The sequence below is a fragment of the Lagenorhynchus albirostris genome, chromosome 2 (genome assembly GCF_949774975.1).
Source record: "Lagenorhynchus albirostris chromosome 2, mLagAlb1.1, whole genome shotgun sequence".
NCBI classification, from domain to species: domain Eukaryota; kingdom Metazoa; phylum Chordata; class Mammalia; order Artiodactyla; family Delphinidae; genus Lagenorhynchus; species Lagenorhynchus albirostris.
This window is the reverse complement of record NC_083096.1, coordinates 146,380,961-146,407,967: the sequence shown is the minus strand read 5'-3', so window position 1 is coordinate 146,407,967 and position 27,007 is coordinate 146,380,961. Positions and strand designations below refer to the sequence as shown.

At 46.1% G+C, this 27,007-nt stretch overlaps 1 protein-coding gene across 1 annotated transcript in view; it reads right to left on the bottom strand.

Moving 5' to 3' along the window:
* AGBL4 (AGBL carboxypeptidase 4) overlaps positions 1–27,007 on the bottom strand; it is a 1,285,194-nt gene that overhangs the window by 3,324 nt on the left and 1,254,863 nt on the right. The window contains exon 12 of the mRNA XM_060141936.1: positions 2,877–2,973. Within this exon, the coding sequence (XP_059997919.1) occupies positions 2,877–2,973 (97 nt within the window). The remainder of the gene's footprint in view (positions 1–2,876; positions 2,974–27,007) is intronic.

Here is a 27,007-nt window from a genome sequence, read left to right as displayed (position 1 = left end):
CACATACGCAAACCCCAGCGTAGAGGCAGCCCACCGGCACCTTACACTTAGAGGCCCACCCTCCGTGCTCATGCTCTGTCGCCGCACAGAGGATAACCTGGCCTGCTCATTTCCCCTGTCTAATTTGTATGCACCTCGCTGGGGCATTTTGTGTCACTGTGGTCGAGATAAGCGCGGGGTCTCATCTCTGGTCATCAACGCCATGTCCCTGAGCCTGCACTCTCAGGCCCACATCCTGGCCTCCCCAGGGACCTTCCCCGAAGGGCGGCACAGCACCCAGGGATGCTGATAGGCTTCTTCCAGCACGTGGGTGGAAACTGACACAGTATAATTATCCGTAGACATGAGACAAAACAAAGATTAATTTTGAGTCAAAACATATAATTTTCCTTTAAAAGCAGAACTGCTCTTTCATGTATGTTATTTGATGCTTGGGTGGAAAATAATACGAAAATGGGAAAGTATTCAAGTCCCACATCAGAGCCTTGTATCCTCCTGAGATTCATTTTTTCAAGAACTGCCGACCAGTTAAGAGCTAAGACATATTCATAGTTTGATGAGGTAGAGATGTGGGGATGGAGAGAGTTTTTATTTTGTTTTTCTTAGGCGAAGGGTGGGCGCATTTACCACAAGTCCTCAAGGCTACGAACTTTGAGGAATGAGCTCTCCAGCTCTTCTCTAACGAGGCTGCAAAGCTCAGGGAAATGAGTCCCCATGAGCAGGGCCCTGAACTCCCCTGAATGCTTTAGACCCAGTTTCAGGGTCCTGCCTCCCCCATCTCAAAGAACTCTTCACTAACTGATGCTGAGAGCACCAGGCTTGGGATGGTGGGGCCTGGCTCCAGCCATGGCTGTGACCAATCCTGTCTGCTCCCTGGGCCTCAACACCTCATCTGCATCATGATGATGGCTACTCTCCCTGGGTGTCAGCACCATTTTACTGACAATGTAACATTCAAGAACAAAGTGGGAAAGGGTCGGGATAATTTTATTCAGGCTGACAGAGGACCTGAAAGAGACAATCCCCAAATTAACTTGTAAATGAGATTCTAACAATTCTTTTGAGTTTTACAGAGCTTTAAAATTTTAAGAACATAACCAATGACTTCTAAGGATGAATTGAGCACCATTCTCTAGAAGTGAGCTCTTCAACATCGGGGTCACGCCTTAATCATTTACTCGTTCAAGCACCCCCTCTGCCCAGACACTTGGCACAAAGTGTTGTTTTCCCTAAGTGAGTGAATGAAGGGATGTATACATGCACGCATGCTCAGGACAGCCTAGGCACTGTGGGAGCACAGAGAAGAAACACAGATGCTCCTTCTGAAGACTAATCCACCAGGACGGGGGTGGGGGGGGGGGAACAACCTGAGACAAAGTATGAGTCAGAGTACATTGTGTTGCAGATTCCTTGTGGAGCTAGGACTCAAGAGGTGGGACTCCCAGCCTGATGGGACGTGGGTCCTGAGAGATCATCCAGCCCAACCAGAGAAGACCAGGGACTTGCCCCAGGCTGTGATGAGCTGTCTGGAAATCTGGGACTGCACCCCAGAAGCAAGAGGAGATGGAAACATTTATTGAGCACCTACTGGCGGCCAGGCACTCCAGCACACTTGTATCTAATTTTTAAAACCATCCTTATTACGCCCACTTTAGGTAGGAGGAGAAAGGTTTCATGAGGCCAGGAAGCTTGCCTAATATCTCACAAGCTAGCAGGAGCTTGAGACAGAATTTGAACCCACACTGAGGTGGAGCTTAGCTGGACTTCAGTCCAGCTTTAGAATCATAAACGCTTAGGATCAAATTCTGCCTCTGCCAAAATATCTTTGACCTCAGGCAATTCTCGTCACCTTTCTGAGCTTCCTTTTCCTCATTTGTAATATGAGGAATAAATTGTCTAGGAGGACTGAATAAGACCATATGCAAAAAGTACTTTGCTCAATAAATAGTAGTGATTAACACTGTGTTTTGTTAATAACAGGTAGGGAGGAAGGTGCATCAGGGCAAAAGCCCTGAGACAGCAAAGCATTTGGGCAAGGTCATGGGCAAGGTCAGTGGGAAGACTGGTTTGGCAGGAGCAGTAAGTTGGATGTCGTCATGTCCTTCACGGAAGCTGGACCACTAGGAGAGTAGGAGATGAGGTCAAGAAGTAGGACGGGGCCAGCACATTCCAGATGCCACTGGGTGTCACTGCCCAAATGCTCACTGGGCTCACCGCCAGCAGTCATGGGAACACCCAGCACTCTGGGCTCTGGTCCAGCCCTCAGGAAGGACACTCATCTCCTAACCTTCTTTCTTCACCAGCTCAAGAAGTTGGCCCCAGCAGAGGACCTGAGGGGAAACTTCTCAGGGATGTGTCTTCTCAGCCCTGAGGCTTTGCATCTTGATAGAAGGGGACTCTCATGTGCTCGGGGTACATACATGCCTGGCACTGTGCAGGGTGCTCTAACACACATCTCTTAATAATCTTCTAAGTGAGCACCACTGTCCCCACTTTACAGATGAGGAAATTGAAGGATCAGAGACCTTATGAGCCTAGATGACATAGGAGCTATCAGATGAAGTAGCATATGGAAACACTCAGACTAGCTCGGAACAGTGGCTGGACTCAGCCTCCCAGCAACTTCCATCCCTGTCGGTTCCCATGTTAGACCCAGAAATGACCAACCCCTCACTGTCTGACCCCATAATTATACTTCAACTCAGGAAATGTGCTGTTAAGCCCTTCTGCTCCGTACTCTCTCTGTGGCAGGGCCAATCATCTTTCCCGTGACACAGATGGGAAACCGAGGGACAGAGAGAGGCTAAGGGAAGCTGCCCCTAACAAGAAGCCAGTTAAGCAGGACGCAAGGCCCTGCTGCTCTGCTCAGCACTTACCGCAGTCTTGGCATGGGGATCGTCACTTTCTCGACCATGGGGTTCAGCCGGTAATAATCCAAAAACGTTCTCGCCACGTTCCGCCCCAGCTTCATATCTGCAAGGCTGGGTGTTAAGGAGCAACTCTGGACTAGTAAGAAAAGTAAGAACAGTCACAAAACAGTATCACCACTCACTATTCTAAGTGTTGTATGTACTGTCTTTTTTGATTTTCACGAAACCTTAAATATTATTGATAGATACTATTATTTTCCTCATTTTCCAGATGAGGAAACTGAGATGTGGAGAAGTCCAATAATTTGCTCAAGGTCACAGAACCGGGAAGGAGAGGAGCCAGGATATGGGTCTAGGTAGTCTTACTCCAAAGCCTGTGTTCAGAGCTTTTAGAACCTACTGCATTGCTTTGGGAATCACTGGGCTTCCATGGTCTGCCTTCAGGTGGCTTGGGGTGGAGGCAGATAAGCAAGACCCGAGGGCAAGAGACCCTTTGTTGTATATAGACCAGGGCCTACTTGACCCCGGGGATTAGTCACCTACTTTGGTAACCTTGGGGACAATGATAAAACCCTCTCACCCTAAACAGTATCCCCGTTCCACCTTGAAATCCACCAATTACGAATCCTTAGGGTAAGCGTTCGTGACCTGTTAAAGTATAAACTCCCTGGGGAGGGGGAAAGGGTCAATTCCATATTGACCATTAACATTTTAGTATAAATTAGCACAGCAATCATCTATTCAACAACATGGAGCACATGCTCTGTGTATTATCTATCATAACTCTGGGGCTTCACGTGAGCTGTCTCCTCTCCCTGAAGCGCCTTCCCCTTCCCTTTGGCTAATTTTTAACTATCAATTCTCCAGTTAGGTGATGTCTCTTTAGTAAAGCCTCCCACAGTACTCCTCTCCCAGGTCTATGATTGGTGCCTTTGCCCCCTACTTCCGTGGCTTCTGAACTGACTTCATTCAAAGCACTTATCTTTTATCTCATATCTCTCAGCTCTGAATGTCCACCACCAACTCTTACCCAAGGGACCTCCTATCTCTTCAGTTTCTCCACTTTTCTCCAGGTCCCTGCTGTTCCCCTAGAAAAGGCCAGCACCATCTTTTCCTTGAATTGCTGTCATCCTGTCCTAATGGCCTTCCTGCCATAAGAGTGCCTGCCTCTACTCCATTTTCTATAACTTTGCTAGTGGGGGTGGGGTGGGAGGGTAGTTATTCTAAAACGCAGATCTGTCTATGCTACCCAGCTGAGTAAAACCCTTCAGTGGCTCCCAGTTGCCTGTAAGGTTCAAATTTTGGAACTTGATCTACCGGGTCCTTTGTAGTTAGGTCTCAGCTTTGTGTTTGTTGCCTCCCACCTTCCACCCCTCGACCTTCACGCTCCAGTGATACTGAACTTCTTCTACCTCCAGGCCTTTGTCCATTCCACTCCATCTTCCCAGACCACTCTCCCCTCTGCCCACAGGCCTTACAGGGCAGACTCCTTCTCAGCTTCCAGACACCTCAGTTTAGCTGCCCCTTCACTGGGTACCACTCAGCCACCATTCTACCCAGGCTCATGGAGGTGGGCTAGCATCTGTGGACAGTTGAGTGAGTTCTCACCACTCTCTTCAAGACGTCTCCAAGCTGGGGTTGGATGTGGCCCAGGACATGAACACCAGCATTTATGTAATGCCTGGCATCACACGGGCGCTTTGCTTACATATGCATTTTAAAAAACCCAGGGAGGAAGGCATTTTTATCTCCCCTTTGCTCTGGGAGGTTAAGAAACTTGTCCAAAGCTATATAACTGGAAATGGTAGAGTCAAGACTCCAATTTGGGAGTGTCTGACTCCAGAACCGTGAGCTTTCCTCCACTCTGGGCTGTTTCCCAACTTGAAAGCACCTTTTCTGTCAAGGGCTGAGTCATCCCAGGCCAGTGCCTGGTGGGAGAAGGAGAAATGCCAGACGAGTTGTTTAAGACAGTGAGACGTGCCGCAGGCTTGCTGTGCTCTGGGGCTGCCACCTGCTTTCTTCCTCTGGTTGTGACCGACCTTCTCTGTCCCCTCCTTTAAAAAGTTCACAAGCTGGTGTCAGGCATGGGCTCTCTGACCAGCAGACCCTGAGGCAGTCTCACCACCAGGGCCTGCAGAAGTGGCTGGCTGCTTCAACCTAGCCAGGCTCTAGCTGGCTTGGGGTGACCAAATCACCATTGCGTGTGTCAACAGTAAGAGCTGCAGGGCTTCCCTGGTGGCACAGTGGTTAAGAGTCCACCTGCCAATGCAGGAGACACGGGTTCGAGCCCTGGTCCGGGAAGATCCCACATGCTGTGGAGCAACTAAGCCCGTGCGCTACAACTACTGAGCCTGCGCTCTAGAGTCCGTGAGCCACAACTACTGAAGTCCACGTGCCACAACTACTGATCCCGTGCACCTAGAGCCTGTGCTCTGCAACAAGAGAAGCCACTGCAATGAGAAGCCCATGTGCCACAACGAAGAGTAGCCTCCGCTCACCACAACTAGAGAAAGCCCGCATGCAGCAACGAAGACCCAGTGCAGCCCAAAACAAACAAACAAACAAACAAAACAGTAAGAGCAACAGGGGCGCAGAGGAAGGGAGAGGTTCCTGTGGACGGGGCTGAAAGATTGTAGTAGAAGTTTTGGAATCAAATGTACCTAATCCGAATCCAAATCCTGGCTCGGCCACGTGCTGTGTGGGGCAGATTGTACTTTCCAAAGACGTCTGCAACAATGTCTCCCATCTCACCTGTTATTCTATGATGTGACCTTGACACTCCCTCCACTGAGAGGTGGCATCTGTATCCCCTCTCTCTGAAGCTGAGTGGGCTTTGTGACTCACTTGCCACGAGAGGAATGGCAGAAGTGACAGTGTGGGACTTCTGAGGAGAGGCCAGAAAAGCAGATATAACTTGCACCTTTCCTGCTCGAATGTTCCAGCTGGGGCCCTGAACTTCCAGGCATGCTGTCTGACTGCCCTGAGGCCAGCATGCTGTGAGGAAGCCCAAACTAGCCCATGGAGGGGCTGCAGGGAGAGGCCCTGAGACTTTGTGGAGAGATTACTTTAGAGAGAGATTCCTGGCCAGCCCGCAGCAGCTCCTCCAGCACACTACTGCTCCAGCTCCAGCTCCAGCCACTGTCTCACTGTCACTGTGTCAAAGATGCCAAGCTAAGAGTACTCAGGGGAGCCCTTCCCAAATTTCTGACCCACAGAAAACAAGAGAGAATAGCTGTGGTTTTAAACACTAAGTTTGGGGGAGATTTGTTACGCAGCAGAGGAGAACTGAGACACAGCGTGGCCCTGCAGAGCATTTCCCATCTCCCTGAGCCCTCATTTCCTCACCTGTAAAATGTGAATAACAATGGCTGCCTCACAGGATTACGGTGGTGAGGTATGTCACTAACACGTGGGCGCTGACTAAGTAAGTGCATGAATGGGGCCAGAGGGAAGCCTGAACCCTTCCTCCTGGCCTGCAGTGGACGCCAGACTCGCCCAGACTGGAAGCAAGCCTAGGAGATCTCCTTGGTACTCAATACTCCTAGGCTCTCCAAGGTGGAGGAGTTGGGCTGTTGCAGTAAAATGTCCCTCAGTGAGGTGCTGATCATTTTAGCAAGCTCTGTTTAAAGGACAGTGTTTTAAAGGTGGGACTTGTCAGGGACAACCCTCTTTCTCTTTCCAGTAGTATTACATATTTCCTAAGCCCTGAGAGCCTCACTCCAGATTAGTTACTGCACTGGCCCTGCTGGAGTCAAGAAATGAGACGTGGGTGACAGGAGTGAAGAGACTGACTGAACATTTTCAATGAAAACAAGCTGTCTTTGAACAAAGATTTAAGATCTAGGCAAGGAGAAAGCAATAGCTCTCTTGGCTGGAACCTTTTCCAATATACTGCAGAAATAAGAGAGAAAAAAATTCGGGTGAAAACTCCCAACTCTTCATTGCCAACGAAAACCTTAGAACGGCCTGTGAATTCAAACTGTCATCCTCCTCAGGATTCTTCTGTAGTTCCCGATGGGCTTCTCACAGAGGGCAGGAACAGGCAGCAGGTGGGATCAGGACCCTTGAATCAGAGAAGCAGGAGGGTTTGTCTGGGGTTGTCTGAAACTCAGACTCACTTGGTGACTTCTGCCCAGAGCTGTTTTAAAGTAAAGGGTGGGCGTCAATAGCTCCAGCACTTGGTGGGATGCTTTAACAGGCAATGAGGGCTGGGATATTCTCATTCATTCATTCATTTGTTCATTCATTCTAACATTCTGGGGGCTGCTCCCACGTGTGTACTGGCATGAAGAAGGGCAGAGATTGAGCTTAAAGAAGAATTAGACAAATTCTGTTTACAGTCTAGAAGAGGAAACTAACATCCCAACTAACTATACTAGCAAACAGGCTGTTGCATTCTCACCTTTACAAAAGCAACTAGCATTTTATTTCCCAGCATACCCTGTGCACCGTACAGTGTACTTATTTACTGTCGATAACCCCCATCACATCCCTGCAAGGTCAAAGCACAATTCGACACATATTTAACAGGAAACTGAAAAAAGCAGAGTTTGCATAATTGACCCAGAGCCTTGTGCCTCGAAAGTGATAGAGGTGGCATATGAACCTGTGTCTTTTATTTATTTATTTTGACATCTTTATTGGAGTATAATTGCTTTACAATGGTGTGTTAGTTTCTGCTTTATAAAAAAGTGAATCAGCTATACATACACATATATCCCCATATCTCCTCCCTCTTGCATCTCCCTCCCACCCTCCCTATCCCACCTCTAGGTGGACACAAAGCACTGAGCTGATCTCCCTGTGCTATGTGGCTGTTTCTCACTAGCTATCTATTTTACATTTGGTAGTGTATATATGTCCATGCCACTCTCTCACTTTGTCCCAGCTTACCCTTCCCCCTCCACATGTCCTCAAGTCCATTCTCTACATCTGTGTCTTTATTTCTGTCCTGCTCCTAGGTTCTTCAGAAGCAATTTCTTTTTTTTTTTTTTAGATTCCATATATATGTTAGCATACAGTACATGTTTTTCTCTTTCTGACTTACTTCACTCTGTATGACAGGCTCTAGGTCCATCCACCTCACTAAAAACAACTCAATTTCATTTCTTTTTATGGCTGAGTAATATCCCATTGTATATATGTGCCACATCTTCTTTATCCATTCATCTGTCGATGGACACTTAGGTTGCTTCATGTCCTGGCTATTGTAAATAGTGCTGCAATGAATATTGTGGTACACGACTTTTTTGAATTACGGTTTTCTCAGGGTATATGCCCAGTAGTGGGATTGCTGGCTCATATGGTAGTTCTATTTTTAGTTTTTTAAGGAACCTCCATACTGTTCTGCACAGTGGTTGTATCAATTTACATTCCCACCAAAAGTGCAAGAGGGGTCCCTTTTCTCCACACCCTCTCCCGTATTTATTGTTTTTAGATTTTTTGATGATGGCCATTCTGACCTGTGTGTGGTGATACCTCATTGTAATTTTGATTTGCATTTCTCTAATGATTAGTGATGTTGAGCATCCTTTCATGTATTGGTTGGCAATCTGTATATCTTCTTTGGAGAAATGTCTATTTAGGTCTTTTGCCCATTTATGGATTGGGTTGTTTGCTTTTTTGATATTGAGCTGCATGAGCTGCTTATAAATTTTGGAGATTAATCCTTTGTCAGTTGCTTCATTTGCAAATATTTTCTCCCATTCTGAGGGTTGCCTTTTTGTCTTGTTTATGGTTTCCTTTGCTGTGCAAAACCTTTGAAGTTTCATTAGGTCCCATTTGTTTATTTTTGCTTTTATTTCCATTTTTCTAGGAGGTGGGTCAAAAAGGATCTTGCTGTGATTTATGTCATAGAATGTTCTGCCTATGATTTCCTCTAAGAGTTTGATAGTGTCTGTCCTTACATTTAGGTCTTTAATCCATATTGAGTTTATTTTTGTGTATGGTGTTAGGGAGTGTTCTAATTTCATTCTTTTACATGCAGCTGTCCAGTTTTCACAGCACCACTTATTGAAGAGGCTGTCTTTTCTCCATTGTATATTCTTGCCTCCTTTATCAAAGATAAGGTGACCATATGTGCGTGGGTTTATCTCTGGGCTTTCTATCCTGTTCCATTGACCTATATTTCTGTTTTTGTGCCAGTACCATACTGTCTTGATTACTGTAGCTTTGTAGTAGAGTCTGAAGTCCAGGAGCCTGATTCCTCCAGCTCCGTTTTTCTTTCTCGAGATTGCTTTGGCTATTCAGGGTCTTTTGTGTTTACAAAGAAATTGTGAAAAAATTTTTTCTAGTCCTGTGAAAAATGCCATTGGTAGTTTGATAGGGATTGCATTGAATCTGTAGATTGCTTTGGGGAGTATAGTAATTTTCACAATGTTGATCCTTCCAATCCAAGAAAATGGTATATCTCTCCATCTGTTTGTATTGTCTTTAATTTCTTTCATCAGTGTCTTATAGTTTTCTGCATACAGGTCTTTTGTCTCCTTAGGTAGGTTTATTCCTGGGTATTTTATTCTTTTTGTTGCAATGGTAAATGGGAGTGTTTCCTTAATTTCTCTTTCAGATTTTTCATCATTAGTGTATAGGAATGCCAGAGATTTCTGTGCATTAATTTTGTATTCTGCTACTTTCCCAAATTCATTGATTAGCTCTAGTAGTTTTTTGGTAGCATCTTTAGAATTCTCTACGTATAGTATCATGTCATCTGCAAACAGTGACAGCTTTAATTCTTCTTTTCCAATTTGGATTCCTTTTATTTCTTTTTCTTCTCTGATTGCTGTGTCTAAACTTCCAAAACTATGTTGAATACTAGTGGTGCGAGTGGACAACCTTGTCTTGTTCCTAATCTTAGAGGAAAAGGTTTCAGTTTGTCACCATTGAGAACAATGTTGGCTGTGGTTTTGTCATATATTGCCTTTATTATGTTGAGGTAAGTTCCCTCTATGCCTACTTGCTGGAGGGTTTTATCATAAATGGGTGCTGAATTTTGTCAAAAGATTTTTCTGCATCTATTGAGATGATCATATGGTTTTTATGGTTCAGTTTTTTAATATGGCTTATCACACTGATTGATTTACTTATATTGAAGAATCCTTGCATTCCTGGGATAAACCCCACTTGATCATTGTGTATGATCCTTTTAATGTGCTGTTGGATTCTGTTTGCTAGTATTTTGGTTAGGATTTTTGCACCTATGTTCATCGTTGGTATTGGCCTCTAGTTTTCTTTCTTTGTGGCATCTTTGTCTGGTTTTGGTATCAGGGTGATGGTGGCCTCGTAGAATGAGTTTGGGAGTGCTCCTCCCTCTGGTATATTTTGGAAGAGTTTGAGAAGAATAGGTGTTAGCTCTTCTCTAAGTGTTTGATAGAATTCGCCTGTGAAGCCATCTGGTCCTGGGCTTTTGTTTGTTGGAAGATTTTTAATCACAGTTTCAATTTCAGTGCTTGTGATTGGTCTGTTTGTATTTTCTATTTCTTCCTGGTTCAGTTGCAGAAGGTTGTGCTTTTTTAAGAATTCATCCATTTCTTGCAGGTTGTCCATTTTATTGGCATATAGTTGCCTGTAGTAATCTCTCATGATCCTTTGTATTTCTGCAGTGTCAGTTGTCACTTCTCCTTTTTCATTTCTAATTCTATTAATTTGAGTCTTCTTGCTTTTTTTCTTGATGAGTCTGGCTAATGGTTTATCAATTTCGTTTACCTTCTCAAAGAACCAGCTTTTAGTTTTATTGACATTTGCTATCATTTCCTTCACTTCTTTTTCATTTATTTCTGATATGATCTTTATGATTTCATTCCTTCTGCTAACTTTGGGGTTTTTTTGTTCTTCTTTCTCTAATTGCTTTAGGTGTAAGGTTAGGTTGTTTATTTGAGATGTTTCTTGTTTCTTGAGGTAGGATTGTGTTGCTATAAACTTCCCTCTTAGAACTGCTTTTGCTGCATCTCATAGGTTTTGGGTTGTTGTGTTTTCATTGTCATTTATTTCTAGGTATTTTTTGATTTCCTCTTTGATTTCTTCAGTGATCTCTGGGTTAATTAGTACTGTGTTGTTTAGTCTCCATGTGTTTGTATTTTTTACAGAGTTTTTCCTGTAATCAATATCTAGTCTCATAGCGTTGTGATAAGAAAAGATACTTGATACGATTTCAATTTTCTTAAATTTACCAAGGCTTGATTTGTGAGCCAAGATATGATCTATCCTGGAGAATGTTCTATGAGCACTTGAGAAGAAAGTGTATTCTGTTGTTTTTGGACGACATGTCCTATAAATATTAAGTCCATTTTGTTTAATGTATCAGTTAAAGCCTGTGTTTCCTTATTTATTTTCATTTTGGATGATCTGTCCATTGGTGAAAGTGGGGTGTTAAAGTTCCCTACTATGATTGTTAACTGTCAATTTCCCCTTTTATGGCTGTTAGCATTTGTCTTATGTATTTAGGTGCTCCTATGTTGGGTGCATAAATATTTACAATTGTTATATCTTCTTCTTGGATTGATCCCTTGATAATTATGTAGTATCCTTCTTTGTCTCTTGTAATAGTCTTTATTTTAAAGTCTATCTTGTCTGCTATGAGAATTGCTACTCTTGCTCTCTGTTGATTTCCATTTGCATGGAATATTTTACTCCATCCCCTCACTTTCAGTCTGTATATGTCTCTAGGTCTGAAGTGGGTCTTTTGTAGACAGCATATATACCAGTCTTGTTTTTGTATCCATTCAGCCAGTATACATCTTTTTTTTTTTTTTTTTGCAGTACTCGGGCCTCTCACTGTTGTGGCCTCTCCCGTTGCACAGCACAGGCTCCGGACATGCAAGCTCAGCAGCCATGGCTCATGGGCTTAGTTGCTCCATGGCCTGTGGGATCCTCCCAGACTGGGGCACGAACCTGCATCCCCTGCATCGGCAGGCGGACTCTCAACCACTGCGCCACCAGGGAAGCCCAGTCTATGTCTTTTGGTTGGAGCACTTAATCCATGTACATTTAAGGTAAATATCAATATGTATGTTCCTACTACCATTTTCTAAATTGTTTTGCGTTTGTTATTGTAGGTCTTTTCCATCTCTTGTGTTTCCTCCCCAGAGTAGTTCCTTTAGTATTTGTTGTAAAGCTGGTTTGGTGATGCTGAATTCTCTTAGCGTTTGCTTGTCTGTAAAGGTTTTAATTTCTCTGTTGAATCTGAATGTGATCCTTGCTGGGTAGAGTCATCTTGCTTGTAGGTTTTCCCTTTCATCACTTTAAATATGTCCTGTCACTCCCTTGTGGCTTGCAGAGTTTCTGTTGAAAGATCAGCTGTTAACCTTATGGGGATTCCCTTGTATGTTATTTGTTTTTTTTTTTTTCCCTTGCTGCTTTTAATATTTTTTCTTTGTATTTAATTTTTTGACAGTTTGATTAATATGTGTCTTGGCGTGTTTCTCCTTGGATTTATCCTGTATGGGACTCTCTGTGCTTCCTGGACTTGATTGACTATTTCCTTTCCCATATTAGGGAAATTTTCAACTATAATCTCTTCAAATATTTTCTCAGTCCCTTTCTTTTTCTCTTCTTCTTCTGGGACTTGTATAATTCGAATGTTGGTGCATTTCATGTTGTCCCAGAGGTCTCTGAGACTGTCCTCAATTCTTTTCATTCTTTTTTCTTTATTTTGCTCTGCAGTAGTTATTTCCATTATCTTATCTTCCAGGTCACTTATCCATTTCTCTGCCTCAGTTATTCTGCCATTGATTCCTTCTAGAGAATTTTTAATTTCATTTATTGTGTTGTTCATCATTGTTTGTTTGCTCTTTAGTTCTTCTAGGTCCTTTTTAAATGTTTCTTGTATTTTCTCCATTCTATTTCCAAGATCTTGGATCATCTTTACTATCATTACTCTGAATTCTTTTTCAGGTACACTGCCTATTTAGTCTCGTTTGTTTGGTCTGGTGGGTTTTTACTTTGCTCCTTCATCTGCTGCATATTTCTCTGTCTTCTCATTTTACTTAACTTACTGTGTTTGGGGTCTCCTTTTCTCAGGCTGCAGGTTCATAGTTCTCATTGTTTTTGGTGTCTGCCCCCAGTGGCTAAGGCTGGTTCAGTGTGTTGTGTAGGCTTCCTTGTGGAGGGGACTGGTGTCTGTGTTCTGGTGGATGAGGCTGGATCTTGTCTTTCTGGTGGGCAGGGCAGCATCCGGTGGTATGTTTTGGGGTGTCTGTGACCTTATTATAATTTTAGGAAGCCTCTCTGTTAATGGGTGGGGTTGTGTTCCTGTGTTGCTAGTTGTTTGGCATAGGGTGTCCAGCACTGTAGCTTGCTGGTCGATGAGTGGAGCTGGGTCTTTGCGCTGAGATGGAGATCTGTGGGCGAGCCATTCGATATTACGTGGAGCCAGGAGGTCTCTGGTGGACCAATGTCCTGAACTTGGCTCTCCCACCTCAGAGGCACAGACCTGACACCTGGTTGGAGCACCAAGACCCTGTCAACCACACGGCTGAGGGTGAAGTGAGGGTCCTTACCTCGAAATTCTGTCTGGCCCTCCCAGGTCTCACAGCAGGGGTGGAGCAGGGCTCTGAGGTTACTCTCTTCTGGAGCTTTATTATTCTGAGTTCATATGGTAGGTATTTGGAGAAATCACGGTACTTAGTGAAAAGCAGGTTTGAGGGCGTGCCAGGGACCTGTGCTCATTGGTTGCTGGGTGCTGCTTAATTGCTGGAGAGTTCCTGTTGAGGATTTTTAGCCCTCTTTGAGTCCAGACCTGTCTGAAGCAAGGTCCTGGAGTAACACCCCACTGTGTACGGCAGGCAGGATATGGCGGCAGTCTTCACTCTCAGGGGGAAGGGCAACCTGAGTGTCTTTTAACACCATGCATGCTTTCTCTTCTCTTGAGCATGACCATAAATTCAGACACTAAATTCTGTGGACATGTTGGAGATTTAATTTCAAATGGAGGAATTTTGAAAGGCTTCATGGAAGTGGGTATATAGTCAAGATTTGACAGACAGAGACAAATCTGAAAGAGGGAGGAAGAGAGAGATTAGCATCAGTAGAAGCGGGGAGTGGGCCTGGGGCCCGTGATCCTGGGCCAGAAATAAGACAGAGAAGGGCCCGTGGACCAAGGGAGCTAAAGTGTAGAGGGAAAGGTGGGGCTGCAATGCTAGGCTGGCGTCAGATTAGCGAAGGCTTTGAATGTCAAATTATGGAATTTAAACTTGTATTCTGTTGGCAATAAAAACCAGGGCCTATCTATGGTTGTATTTATCATCTGTTCACTCAATACGTTTTATTGATCATCTAGTATGTTCAAGTTCTCTAGAAGGCGCAGTGTATATACTGTGGTTAAAAACCAAAAACCAACCAACCAAACATAAAACAACCAACCAAGACAAGGATTTTTAAATCCAGAAGCAGAAACGGTAACAAAGTAATGCAAAAACACTGAATAAATACATAACTGCAATTTTAATAGTGCTAGGAAGAAAATGCACAGAGTCTATACCTGAGGTCAATGGGGTACTGCCTTAGAAAGGGGGTGTGGGCAGGCCTCTGTGAACTGAGAGGGGGCAGTGGGTACGGAAGCATCTAGGAAGAAGGAAACGTGTGTGGGAAGGGTCCTTGGGTGGGACACACAGGCTGAAAGAGGCCTGGTGTGGAGGGAGAGGCAAGGGTTAGATCACGTGGCACATTATTCTGGGTCACCTTCAGGACTCTGGATTTTCTAAGTGAATGGGAAGCATCTAAGTGAATGAAGAATTTTAAGCAGGAAAATGAGATGGTCTGATTTATAATTTTAAAAGGTCAGGTCATTGCTTTGCTAAAAATAAGAAAGCAAGAGTGGAAGCAGGCGGGTCAGACAGGAGAATACAGCAATGGTCCAGGGGAAAGATGGGGCCCTGGACCAGGATGGAGGCAGTAGAGATGGGAAGATATGTCGTGGGGGGAAGAACTGGCAGGATCTGCTGACAGGTTGGATGTGGGGCTTGAGAGAGAGGAAGGAAGGAAGGGTGACTCTGCATACTTCGCCCCGGTAGCTGGGTGAATGGGGGTGCTGTGCTCTGGAATGTGGAAGACTGAGGGAGGAAAGGCTCAGGGGAGAGGTTAGGAGTTCAGCTTGAGTTCAGGATGCCTGTGAGATGCTGGACACCCAGGTTCTCAACCAGAAATAGGAAGATATCAATAACGGAAATGGTTTCTGAACCACCACCTCTCTAGGATTATTCATGCCATAAACTTTTGCTCACTGCATGGCCTGTTCCATTCTGCTCCCTCTCCATCTTCTTGCCCCTGGCTCTCAGAGGGCACCCAAGGGTCCTGGGAGAATGGCAGTGACTGCAGGACCCTCTGTTCTCTTATCTCAGGGCCTCAGGTCTGGTGCATTGAATGAGTCCATAAATGGGAACCAAGAGACCAACCTGGTTTCAGTCGGTAACTTTCCGTGTGATCTTGGCCATTTCCTTTCTCTGGCCTTAACTTTTCTGCGAGTAACGTGTATAGTCTCTCAAGTTCTTTCCAGCGTTAACATGGTATGTTAAAGCAAAGGCCTCGACACCATAAGCTTATGAAAAATCCCATCCTCGTTCTTTCATTCAACAAATATTTACCGAGAACCTACTCTGTGCCAAGTTATTTAGGTGCTTAGCACAGTGAACAAAACTGACTGAGATCCCTGTCTTCATGAAGCTTACATTCCAGCTACTGGAGACGGACTGCTAATCCAGTACACTCGTACATGACTGAGATGCCAGACAGTGACGCGCGCTATGAAGCAGGTAAGGAAAAGGGCAAGGGGAGGGCTGGGGGGCAGGCAGCAGATCGCAGCAGAAAGTAGAGTGGCCAGAGGAGTCCTCATGGATCAAAGTGGGGCTTCAGCGGGCTTGGAGGAGGCGGGGCACCTGGGCAGCATCGAGCATGAGTGACCCTCCTCATCTGAAACAGGACCTCTGACCAGTCACTTCATAACTGGTCTCCTGCTAAGTCCAGCCCAATCCCACCACTGGGGATAACAGTCAGCCTCCAGGGTGGGATTGAGGAACACCTCCTTCTTGGCACGTGGCAGTTTCCTGACCGACTGAAGCTCCCCCCTCACCTCCCAGAGCAAAGCCAGAGGGGACGCACCTCATATCCATCCTCCCTCCTGGCCTGTGGCCTCCCTTCCCCAGCCTGCTCCTTCCCCAGGCCCTCATGTCTGAAGCCGGCTCCACACCTCTCACTCCCTGCAGCTCTTCCGGAACCACTGCTCAGCACTCCTGGCCTCCCTGCCCTGCAGGGAGCTGAGGTCCGGCCCGCTCAGCAGATACCATATTTCGCTTCCTCTCTCCCCACAGATGTGTGCTGCAGGCAGGTCTGATTGCTCTCCCCATATTTTTAAAGTCTTTATTGAATTTGTTACAATATTGCTTCTGTTTTCGGTTTTGGTTTTTTGGCCCCGAGGCATGTGGGATCTTAGCTCCCCGATCAGGGATCGAGCCTGCCCCCCCCTGCATTGGAAGGCGAAGTCTTAACCACTGGACCACCAGGGAAGTCCCGCTATCCCCGTTTTGCAGATGAAAAATCAGAAGGGACTTGTCCAATGAGGCTCACCAGATACTGGCGCACAGAGGATTGAAGCCCATTCATTCGTTCATTCATTCACTCATTCATCATTCACATAATCATGACGTGCCGGACACCATTCTAGGACCTAGGATACAATGACAAGAAAAACAGACACAGTCCCTGTCCTCATGAAGGTCTTTCCTTGCCATCATCCTGCCTCCAAATACGAAAATTTAACTCCTACCTGCTCCCTGCAGGGAAGCCCCCACCTAGAATTCTTTCTCTTCTCACACTCCTACTCACACCAGCAAAAGATGATTATCATTAAAGGGGACTGATTAATTCTGCAGAGGAGTTGGCCAAGGAAAAGTGATTTCTCTTTGGTAAGGCTGACAGCGCTGCTGGAATGTTGAGAGGCAACTGCCCAGGAGCCTCTAGGTAAAGGCAGAAGAACAGTGGGATGCGAAGGATCTTTTGTCTCTGCCTGCCTCACCCATCTTCCCGTGGTGTCAGACAGGTGCATGACTAAACAGATGAATCTGTCTCTTGAGTGCGGTGCAGAGGCTGCAGATATAATTGCAGACTCCTCTCCAATGCCATGCAAGTCCTGAGGCACCCCCTGAGGTAAGGAGGCCACGAATGGGAGAGAAAGACAGGGAGACACAGCAGGAGGGAGGAAGAGACAGGGAGAGAGAGGCAGGGGCAGAGACCAACAGAGAGAGAGATGCAAGCAGACAGGAAGATACAGGGAGAAACGCGTCAGGATGGAGCTGAAAGATGGGGGCCGAGAGAAACTCAAACTTGAAAACTGGAGAGAAAGGAGTGAGGGGCAGAGACAGAAACCTACGAAGTGGATGACAGAGAGAGAGAGAATCAGACTGAGAGAGAGAGAGAGAGACACTGAGAGAGGGAGAAGGAAAGGGAGAGAAACATGCAACTGTAGACAACAGGGAGAGTGATGGGGGGAAGGAAAGGGAGAAAGGCAGAGGATGAGACAGAAAGAGACAAAAGGAAAGAAACAGGGAAACACAGGCATAAGAGAAGAGACAGTAGGGCTTCCCTGGTGGCGCAGTGGTTGAGAGTCCACCTGCCGATGCAGGGGACGCGGGTTCGTGCCCCGGTCCGGGAAGATCCCACATGGCGCGGAGTGGCTGGGCCTGTGAGCCATGGCCGCTGAGTCTGCGCGTCCGGAGCCTGTGCTCCGCAACGGGAGAGGCCACAACAGTGAGAGGCCCGCGTACTGCAAAAAAAAAAAAAAAAAAAAAAAAAAAAGAGAGACGTAAATGAGATGAGCAAGGTACAAATAGAGACAGAGACAGAGAGAGAAGCAGAGAAGGACAGACAGAAGGAAGGGAGAGACAGACTGATGGGAAGGGACACCTCCTCTTTGATGAGTGAAGTACCACTCAGGAGGGTGGGTATTTTATGAGAGGCTCACTTCAGAGAAGAGGCTGGAGATGAGCACACAGGTATAAATGGTGGGGAGGTGTCCAAACCACTAAAGAATGCTGAAAGTTGCAGATAGCTATGAGGCTCTATATTCATTTCCTATTGCCACGGAAACAAAGTACCACACACTTAGTGGCTTAAAACAACAGAAATGTAGTCTCTCACAGTTCCTGAGGCCAGAAGACTGAAATCCATTTCAATGGGCCAAAGTCAAGGTGGTAACAGGGTCACACTCGTCTTGAGGCTCTAGGGGAGAAGCCGTTTCTGGCCTCTCCTGGCTTCTGGTGGCTGCCGGCGTTCCTTGGCTTGTGACCACATCACTCCAGTCTCTGCCTCTATGGCACATGTCCCTGTGCCGTCCTCTTATAAGGTTACATGTGATTGCATTTAGGGCCCACCCAGATAATCCAGGATACTCTCGCACCTCCAGATCCCTAGAAGTGACATATACAGAGACCTTCTTTCTATATTAGGTAACATTCATATATCTAGGTTCCAAGGATTGAGGTCTGGACATCTTTGGGGCTTACAGTACGTGCCCTGAGTTCACCTGCTTAGCTAAGAGCTGAGGGTGAAGACGCTGTGAGTGTCAGGGGTGGAGCTCTGGCTCTGTGCTGGGCGCTCTACCCACACCACCCACCAGACCCTCAGTATCACTCAGAGATGTCCAACACCTCCTGCACAAGCAGCAAGTGGATTTATCAGGATTGGGACCCAACTATGTCTAACTCCAGAGTCCTTTGTACTTGCATCATTTGCTGCCTCTCAAGGGCAGGAAATACCTGTAACGGACCATGTGCTGCTTATTTTGCTTCTTAAACACGTCGTAACCCTGCCCCCTCCTCTTCTACCACCATGAGTCCTTTAGTTCAGACCCTTATCTCTTACCTGAACCGTGCTTCAGCCTCCTAATTGGTCTTCTTGCCTTCAAGTTCTCCCCTTTTTTGCTGAGAGTCCCATTCTCACAATTGCTAACCTTGTCACTTCCTGACTTACAACCCCATGCTGATTCCCTGTCACCTACAGGGTAAGATCTAAACTCTGAAATCTGGCATTCCTGGCTTTCTATACTCTGGTCTTAAGCCTTGTCCCCTGACACTGTATACTGTTGTACATTTAAATGTGGGCTTTAGAATCTGAAAAGCGTGGGTTTTAATCTTGGCTGCTATACATTTAGCTGTGTGACCTTGGGCAAGATACTTATATTCTCTGAGCCTCAGTTTTCTCATCTCTGAAATGGATAATGCTACCTACCTCACAGTACAATTGTGCTGATTAGGAATTGTATCTCCAAAGCACCCAGCACAATGTTGCTATGTAGTAGCTTTTAAAATTATCACTATTATTTAGGAGCCTGTCATTGCCAACAAAGCATGAGTTCTTTAAGGACGAGGGTATGTCAGGTTCACATTTGTTTCCAGAGTCATTTTACACATGTTAGGCCTATGAACAGAAGCAGGGAGAAGACAAACACACAAGCTAAAAAAACAAGGTAAGGAAAGAGAAAAAGAAGGACAGAGAGACAGAGGGAGGGAGAGATAAATTATTTTTAAAGTTCTGTTTCCTGGATGTATAGGGATAAGACCTTGCAAGTCCTTCCATGCTGCGGGCCTCAGTTTCCTCTCCCATAAAATTGGCTGGAGGTGGACCTAGGTGACCTCTAGTCCTAAGGCTCACTCTCTCTCTGCTCTTCCCTAGGAGAAGCGCATCCCTGGAGCAGGGGATATCCTTTCCCGCCACTCAGACGAGGGACAGCCTTACCAGGTGTGAGGGTGGTGCCTGTCCCTCTAACAGTGTATTTAGAAGAGAAGTTAGGCTAGAGGCTGGCTGGGCCAGGACAGATGGAGACCTGACCTCAGGTATAGTGCGCTGAGTCTGGAAGGGAAGAGCGAGGGGGATTTGGGGACTTAAAACAACATTAGGAATGTTGTTGTCATTCATTCATCATTTGTTACTCATTTATTCCCTCAAGAAACACTTACCGAGCACCTCCTATGTGTTGGGCCATGTAATAGCTTATAGAGTACACACGCTGAGTATATAAGCAAAGACTGGCGGTCCTGCCTTGGGCTGCTGAGAGTGCAGACGCCGTTGCCATTTGGGGCTGGATGAGCCCACGGTGTAGGGAACTGTCCTGCGCACTGCAGGACGTTTAGCAGCGTCCCTGGCCTCTTTCTTCAGGTGCTAGCAGAATCCGCCACTCTTTTGGGATAACCAAAAATATCTTCAGACATTGTCACACATTCCCCGTGGGGACGATTCACCCCTAGGTGAGAACCACTGGTCTGGGGGTTACACAGGATCTGGTGGAGATGCAGCAGGTGAAACGAGAGAGGTGGGCGTGGGCAGGAGCTTGAGAAGTGGGTCAGAGCTTGACTGGGAGGCTGCCTCCGCAGCCCTACCTGGAAAAAGTACTCCCTGAATAGATCCTTGGAGACAGCGGGAGGGGAAAGGAAGCTGCCCTCACGGGCTGCCTTGCCTTCGTAGGATGGACCTCTAACGCCCCCTCCAGTCACTCTGGCAGGAGCCGTGGCCCCCTCCATCTCTAGCACAGCTCAGTCTCCGAGGACCTCTCCCTTCCTGACTTCCCCTGGACTGCTTTATTTATAGCCCTTCTGTCTATCTCGGGCCCCCTGCTCACCCAAGAGGGAAGTTAATCATCTCTCCCTCCAGCCCCCATGCTATCGCTCGCTTTGTGGCTCCCTCTCCTCCCCTCCTCCTTCACTCTAGGCTCCAGCAATTCCCCAGCAGTACCTCCCTTTCCCACTGATGGCTGACCACAGCTCTGGCAACTGGCTCTCAGAATCGGCTGTGCCTGTGCAGCTGGGCCCTGTTCAGCAACTGTTGGGACTTGGATGTGCTGCAGCCTAAGAGGAGGCCCTGCTTCTCTGAGAGATGCTCACAGATATTATCAGAAGCTTCAGCTGGTGTACAATAAAAACAAGACCAAAGACCAATGTAAATATTTGTGCAGTGGCACCTTGGAGCAGGTTGCAAGCGTTAGGGTCCTCCCGGCTTTAACACCTTATGACTTTCTCACCCTTGTGCTATTTTCTTTTTAACTATTGTTTTGAACTTGAAACTCAGGGGATGGAATACATGTTTATGACTACCTCCTATCTTCCAGGCACTGTGCTAGTTTCATTTATTATGCACAAGCAAGGTAGATTTTATTATCCTCACGCTGCAGGTTAGAAAACTGAGGTTGAGAGATGTCACTTGTCTAACACGACTCAGCCAGCAACTGGTTAGGACTTAAGCTCAGGTCTGTCCAATTCCAAGCCCTACGGCTTTTAAAAACTATGCTATAATTTAAAAAATTATTTTAACTTTCTTTTTTTAATTTGTAATTTTATTTTATTTAAATTTTTATGTTATATTGGAGTATAGTTGATTAACAATGTTGTCTTAGTTTCAGGGATGGACCTGGAGATTATCATACTAAGTGAAGTAAGTCAGAGAAAAACAGATATCATATGATAACGCTTATATGCGGAATCTAAAAAAAAATGATACAACTGAACTTATTTACAAAACAGAAACAGACTCACAGATTTAGAGAACAAACATATGGTTACCAGGGGGGAAATGTTGGGGGGAGTGTAGAATAGGAGGTTGGGATTGACACATACGCACTGCTATATTTAAAATAGATAACCAGTAAGGACCTACTGTATAGCACAGGGAACTGTGCTCAATATTCTGTAATAACCTAAATGGGAAAAGTACTTTCACTGTCTTAAAATGAATTCATTCATTTATTCAAAATTGATTATGTGCTATGTAAGGCTCTGGGCCACTTGCTGTGGATTTGGGATGAGAAGTCAGTCCCTGCCCTTGAGCAGCCCTTGGAGAAGCCTTGTGAATAAGAACTGCAGTGCAGGGCACTGGCTACTCCAGCAGAAGGCGGCAGGGGAAGCGGGGCGCAGAAGGTAGGAATGAACACTGGAGGGACCCGGAAGACGTCTTAGACTTCTGAGCTGAACTGAGCGGGGGGCGGGGGCCAGTGGTTTTGGTTTTTGTTTTTGAGATGAGTCTTCACTGAACAATTTAGTTAACAAATAATTGAGAATCTATTACATAATGTGCACTTTTCTAGACGCTGAGATACAACTGTGCACAAAACAACAGGATCTCTATTCTCACGGAGCTCATATCACAGCGGGGAAAATAGGCAATAAACAAACAGGTGAAGAATAAGGTTGAAATCTGGGGCACCTGAAGGAAAAATAGGAGTTGGCCAGGTGAAAAGAGAAAGAGGACAGGGAAAGGCATCCCTGAACAAAGACAGAGGCATGATGTGCGAGCAGGGTGAGGCCTGGCCCTCCCTTTGAAGACTCTAAGACATTCGGCACAGCTGGAATGCCTTCTACGAGCTGAAGAAGGAAGAAAGAAACACACAAAGACAGGTCATGAGTGCCTTGTGTGATGTGATGAGCATGAGCTTTATCCTGCAGGAAATGAGGAGCCATGGCAGGGTCTCAGGGGAGGGAGAGAGAATGTCAGGTGTGGCTTCGAGATGATCACTCCAGTGGCCCTGGTGGAGGATGGTTTGGAAGGGACCAACACTAGAGACAGGGAGGACATTCTCATCCAGGGAGGCTGGTGAGGGCCTGAGATAGGACACAGCCATGGAGTAAGGAGGGAGGGATAGAATTAGCAATATCTGTAAAGTAAAACTGACATGACTTGGGGATTGAATGTAGGGTGCTTACAGAGGTAGCTGAACTAGGAAAGGTATCGAGGCTAACATACCAGGTTCTTATCTTGAGGGTGGAGGTGTCCCCATTGCTTCTGGATAGGACGTCTGAATGTGGCTTCAGGGAGCCAGGGAGCTTCGTGCTCCCTCGAGTGGCTTCCTCGGCACCCTTCTTACCTAATTTAACTTTGCTGCACAGTTGTGCCAGGCGACTCCTCTGATTCCTACGATGAAGCGCCATTGTAATGTCTGGTTTTTGTCATTTCCTGGTATCGACTGCTCCTAGGGGGACATCTTGGTTTCGTGTCAGGCAAAGCTGATGTGATCCCACTCCCAGGATGGGTAACAAGTTGGGCTTAAAGTTCCCATGAGACTAACACATTTATCCAATCTTTAGGATGGAACGTATTTCCTCTGGAGCTTTTCTTTTCTGTTCTCATTCTCCCACACCTCTGCTGGGCCAGCTGGCCTGTCTGTCTGCCTGGCTGTCTCTCCGCCTCTGACAAACACTAACCAGGGTCTGCTCAGCATCAGGGTATCAAACATGCCTGTTCCGTATCTCATTCAGTCCTGCTCTGTTTTAGTAACAATAAGACAACAAGTCATGTGCTATCTCATGCTCTCATCTATCCCTTGGGCAACAGGATTTCTTAGACCAGTTCTGTGCCGTTCCATTCTCCCTCCATGGCAGACCCCCTGCCTCACTGGCTCTAGGAACTCCTACTAATTCTTTAGCCCTCTGCTCAATTGCCACTTCCTCAAGAAAGCCTCCTGTCCGTGTCAGTGCCACCATCATATCCCCTCCTGAACCTCCTGGCACTCCTTCACGGTCCTTTCACGTTGGTAACTTTACATGCATATATGTAGGCTTGGATACTGTCTCCTCTGCTAGACTACCAACTTCCACGATGGCAAAATCTGCGTGCTTGTTTGCCACCATTTCCCCTGTGCCCAGCAGAGTGTATGACACGTTAGGTGTTCAATTCATGTTTTGCTGCTAATGGTAGGAATCTGGAGCCCAGTCTGGTCCCTCCTTCTTCCTGAGCCAAGGTTGTCTCAGGACTTTGCTGGGAGGAGAAATGGAGGCCACTTCCTGGTGATTGATGGAGAGAATGTGGTGATGAGAAGAGAAATGCTGAGGCGCGGACGTTGGCGAGAGGAAGGCTGAAAGCAAACATCACAAACTCCAGAAGGGAAAGTGGCCTTGTTCGTCCTCTATCACTCTAGCAAAGCGGGAAAAATCCAGAAGCAGGGATCCTTGATGAAGGACTGTCTGATGAAGGGAAGAAAGAGGCGGCCCTGACTATCACCAACGATAGCCTGGATGCAGAGATGAAGAGGTTTTGTGGAGGAAACGATGACCCTCTAGTATGGTGAAGGTGATCCTGGGCTAGAGGAGCCAGGTTCTTTTGACAACTAGTTATAGCTGGGGGGTGAAGCCAATTGAGTACCACTGGGCCTCCAGGGACAAAAGCTCCTCTTGAACCACAGACTCTCAGAACAATGTCCCACCTATGCAGAGCAGGGAAGCTTGGACTTGTGCCTGGAGGGGACAAAAGGGATAATGGCCTGGCACCCTCCAGACCAGGACTGAACCCACCGCACCCATGATCTCCACTGCTCTTTGCCTCTCTCTCCGCATTAGACTGTGAGGTCCTAGAGGGCAGAGCCGGCATCTTCCCCATCCTTGTTTCCCCACAGTCTAATACAATCCCACCGAAGAAGTCTTTGTGGGAAGAATATGTAAATGAATACATACTTAGACAAGTGGTTCACCCCCTAATTCTCAATTTCCTTATCTCTAAGTGGGAATGACCATGGCTACTAAATCAAGTCTTGTGAAAATTGAATGACAATGAACATGAGGGCACTCGTTACGGACCCTAACATAAAGCAGGTGCTCAAAAATACTTTTTTCTCTCCTATGCCTTTAAACACACCTCCTGACTTCAAGTCCTCCCTGAACTTCACTGACCTTCATATTTTCTAGGCTGAACTTGACAGTGCAGCAGTGGTTAGAGAATCATAAAATGCCTGAGCAGGAGGGTACCAATAGCGGACATCTGCCTTGTTTGGTTTCCTGCTCTTAATCTGTTCCCTTTTCATAACACCCCACTTTTCCCCATTGAATGCCCATTCTCAATCCCTGTGGCTCAGGAGGAGCTGACTCCACCCAGACTCTCCATGGGGATAGAGTCAACCCTTTCCTGGCAAGCAGAGCACTGAATTCCTTTTGCCACAGTGATTAGTCAGCCGTGGCATAAGCCCAGTGAGACTCAGTTCTGGACTTGGGAGAGAGGAAATCGCCCTTAATGGTGAGAGGATGGGATATCCACCAAGAGCTGCCATTTTTCATCTGGAGGAGAGAGAGCCTGTGAGAGAATGGAGCCAATATTCAGGAAGCAGATTGACATCAAGTCCTGATGACCCTGCTTGAGTCTCTTGAGCCAGGCATGCCTAAAACCAGTATTCCTTTGGCCTTCAAAATTTTGTGAGCTAATTAATTCCCCTTTTTACTTAAGTCAGTTTGAGTTGGGTTTTCTGTCACTTGCAACCGAAGGAATTCTGACTAATATAGGACCTTGGAGTTTACCTCGTCAAGTGTCTTAATCTTACAGATGAGGAAGAGATTTGCAAAATCACTTAGCTTTTATACACAATCAATTTTCCAAATAAATATATTGCCTCACTTGCTTTTATCTTTGCTGCTGACCAGAACAGGAGCATGTTGTCCTCCTGCCTGGATAGGGTCATAGAACATTGATCTTGGTCAAAGAATGCCTAATCTTTCTCCAACAGAGAGAATTTCTTAATTCAAGTCCTCAGGAACCAGCTTTATTTTGCATGACAATGTTCTTATCCGCCAAGCCAAACTGTTGATGACTGTCCTTTCTCTTCCACACGGTGTAATCAGCAGCAATTAATTCTAATCACAAGGAGACAGCAAGAGTGAACAGAGCATTAATTGGACGGAAGTAATCAGAATCTCCCTTGTCCACAGTTGGTACCTGTATGCAGGCAAGGCAAATACGAACAGGCACATGTATGTATGCGCGCGTGCACGCGCGCGCACACACACACACACACACACACACACACACACACACACACACACTCCTCCCAACCCCCAATCAACTAAGGCCCAAGGAGAGGGTACAGAATGAGCCTGCTCTCTGATCAGCATGGTGCTGTATAAAAAACATCAAGGACTGTGGAGCCACAAAGATTCCACCGCTAACTAGTCGCTTAAACTGGGCCTCCTCATTTGTAAAATGGGGATACACAGACCTACTTCAAAGTGGTTTAGAAGATTAAATAAGAATCTTGTATGCAAAGCACTTTTCACTGGTGTGTAGCAGGAGCTCAGTCAGTGCTAGTTTCCTTTCCTTCCACATCAAACACCTTTTATAGCTGGTGGAGAATAAAGGCCTAACATAATCTGAAATTTTAGATCCTTTGAATGTTCTTGATCTAGCCAAATCACCAGTCCCTCCCCTTAATCCTGTGCCACCGTCCTCCTCCAGTCTATACCAACACACACACACACACACACACACACACACACACACACACACACACACACACACACACACACACACACCCTCCTGCCTCTTTCCTCTCTGGGATTATAAATTCTGAGAGAGCAGTTTAGTATCCCCATTGCTCTCACAGTACCGGGCACAGAGTAGACACTGAGTGGACACTTGTTACATAATCACCAACAGAACCTGTGCCTTTGCTCGTGTTTGTTCTCCACCTTAGTCTCTGTCCTGGTCATCTTTCAAGGTTTAGCCTACACCCCACCACGTCCTTCATGAAAGTTTTGAACCTTATTCTTGGGAGCACTCTCTTCTCCTCTGAACTCCACTCCTCTTTCATAATACCTGCAGCTTTCCACCCATAATATAAGATACACATGGGTGACATAAGATATATATGGATGTCTTTTCTTCCCTGTCTCCTCAAGTTCCTTCAATCAATCATTCAACTAACTCTTGGAGCCAGTGTATGCTGGGCACCATGGATACTGAGAGATACCCAACTGTGTCTGTGTCTTGAGATGTTCAGGTTCAGACTAGTCCTTGAGCACAGCCACTGTGTCTGATGCATCTTTCTCTATCCTAGGCCTTGGGCCGTGGTAGGTGATCCTTAAATATTTGATAATCCCTCCCTCCCTCCTTCCCTCCTTTCTTCCTTCCTTCCTCCCTCCTTCCCTCCCTCCCTCTCTCCCTTTCTCTCTCTTTTTCTTTCTCTCTCTTTTTCTTTCTCTCTCTTTTTCTTTCTCTCTCTTTTTCTTTCTTTCTTTCTTTCTTTCCTTCCTTCCTTCCTTCCTTCCTTCCTTCCTTCCTTCCTTCCTTCCTTCCTTCCTTCCTTCCTTCCTTCCTTCCTTCCTTCCTTCCTTCCTTCCTTCCTTCCTTCCTTCCTTCCTTCCTTCCTTCCTTCCTTCCTTCCTTCTTTCTTTCTTCTATTAAGAGGGAAG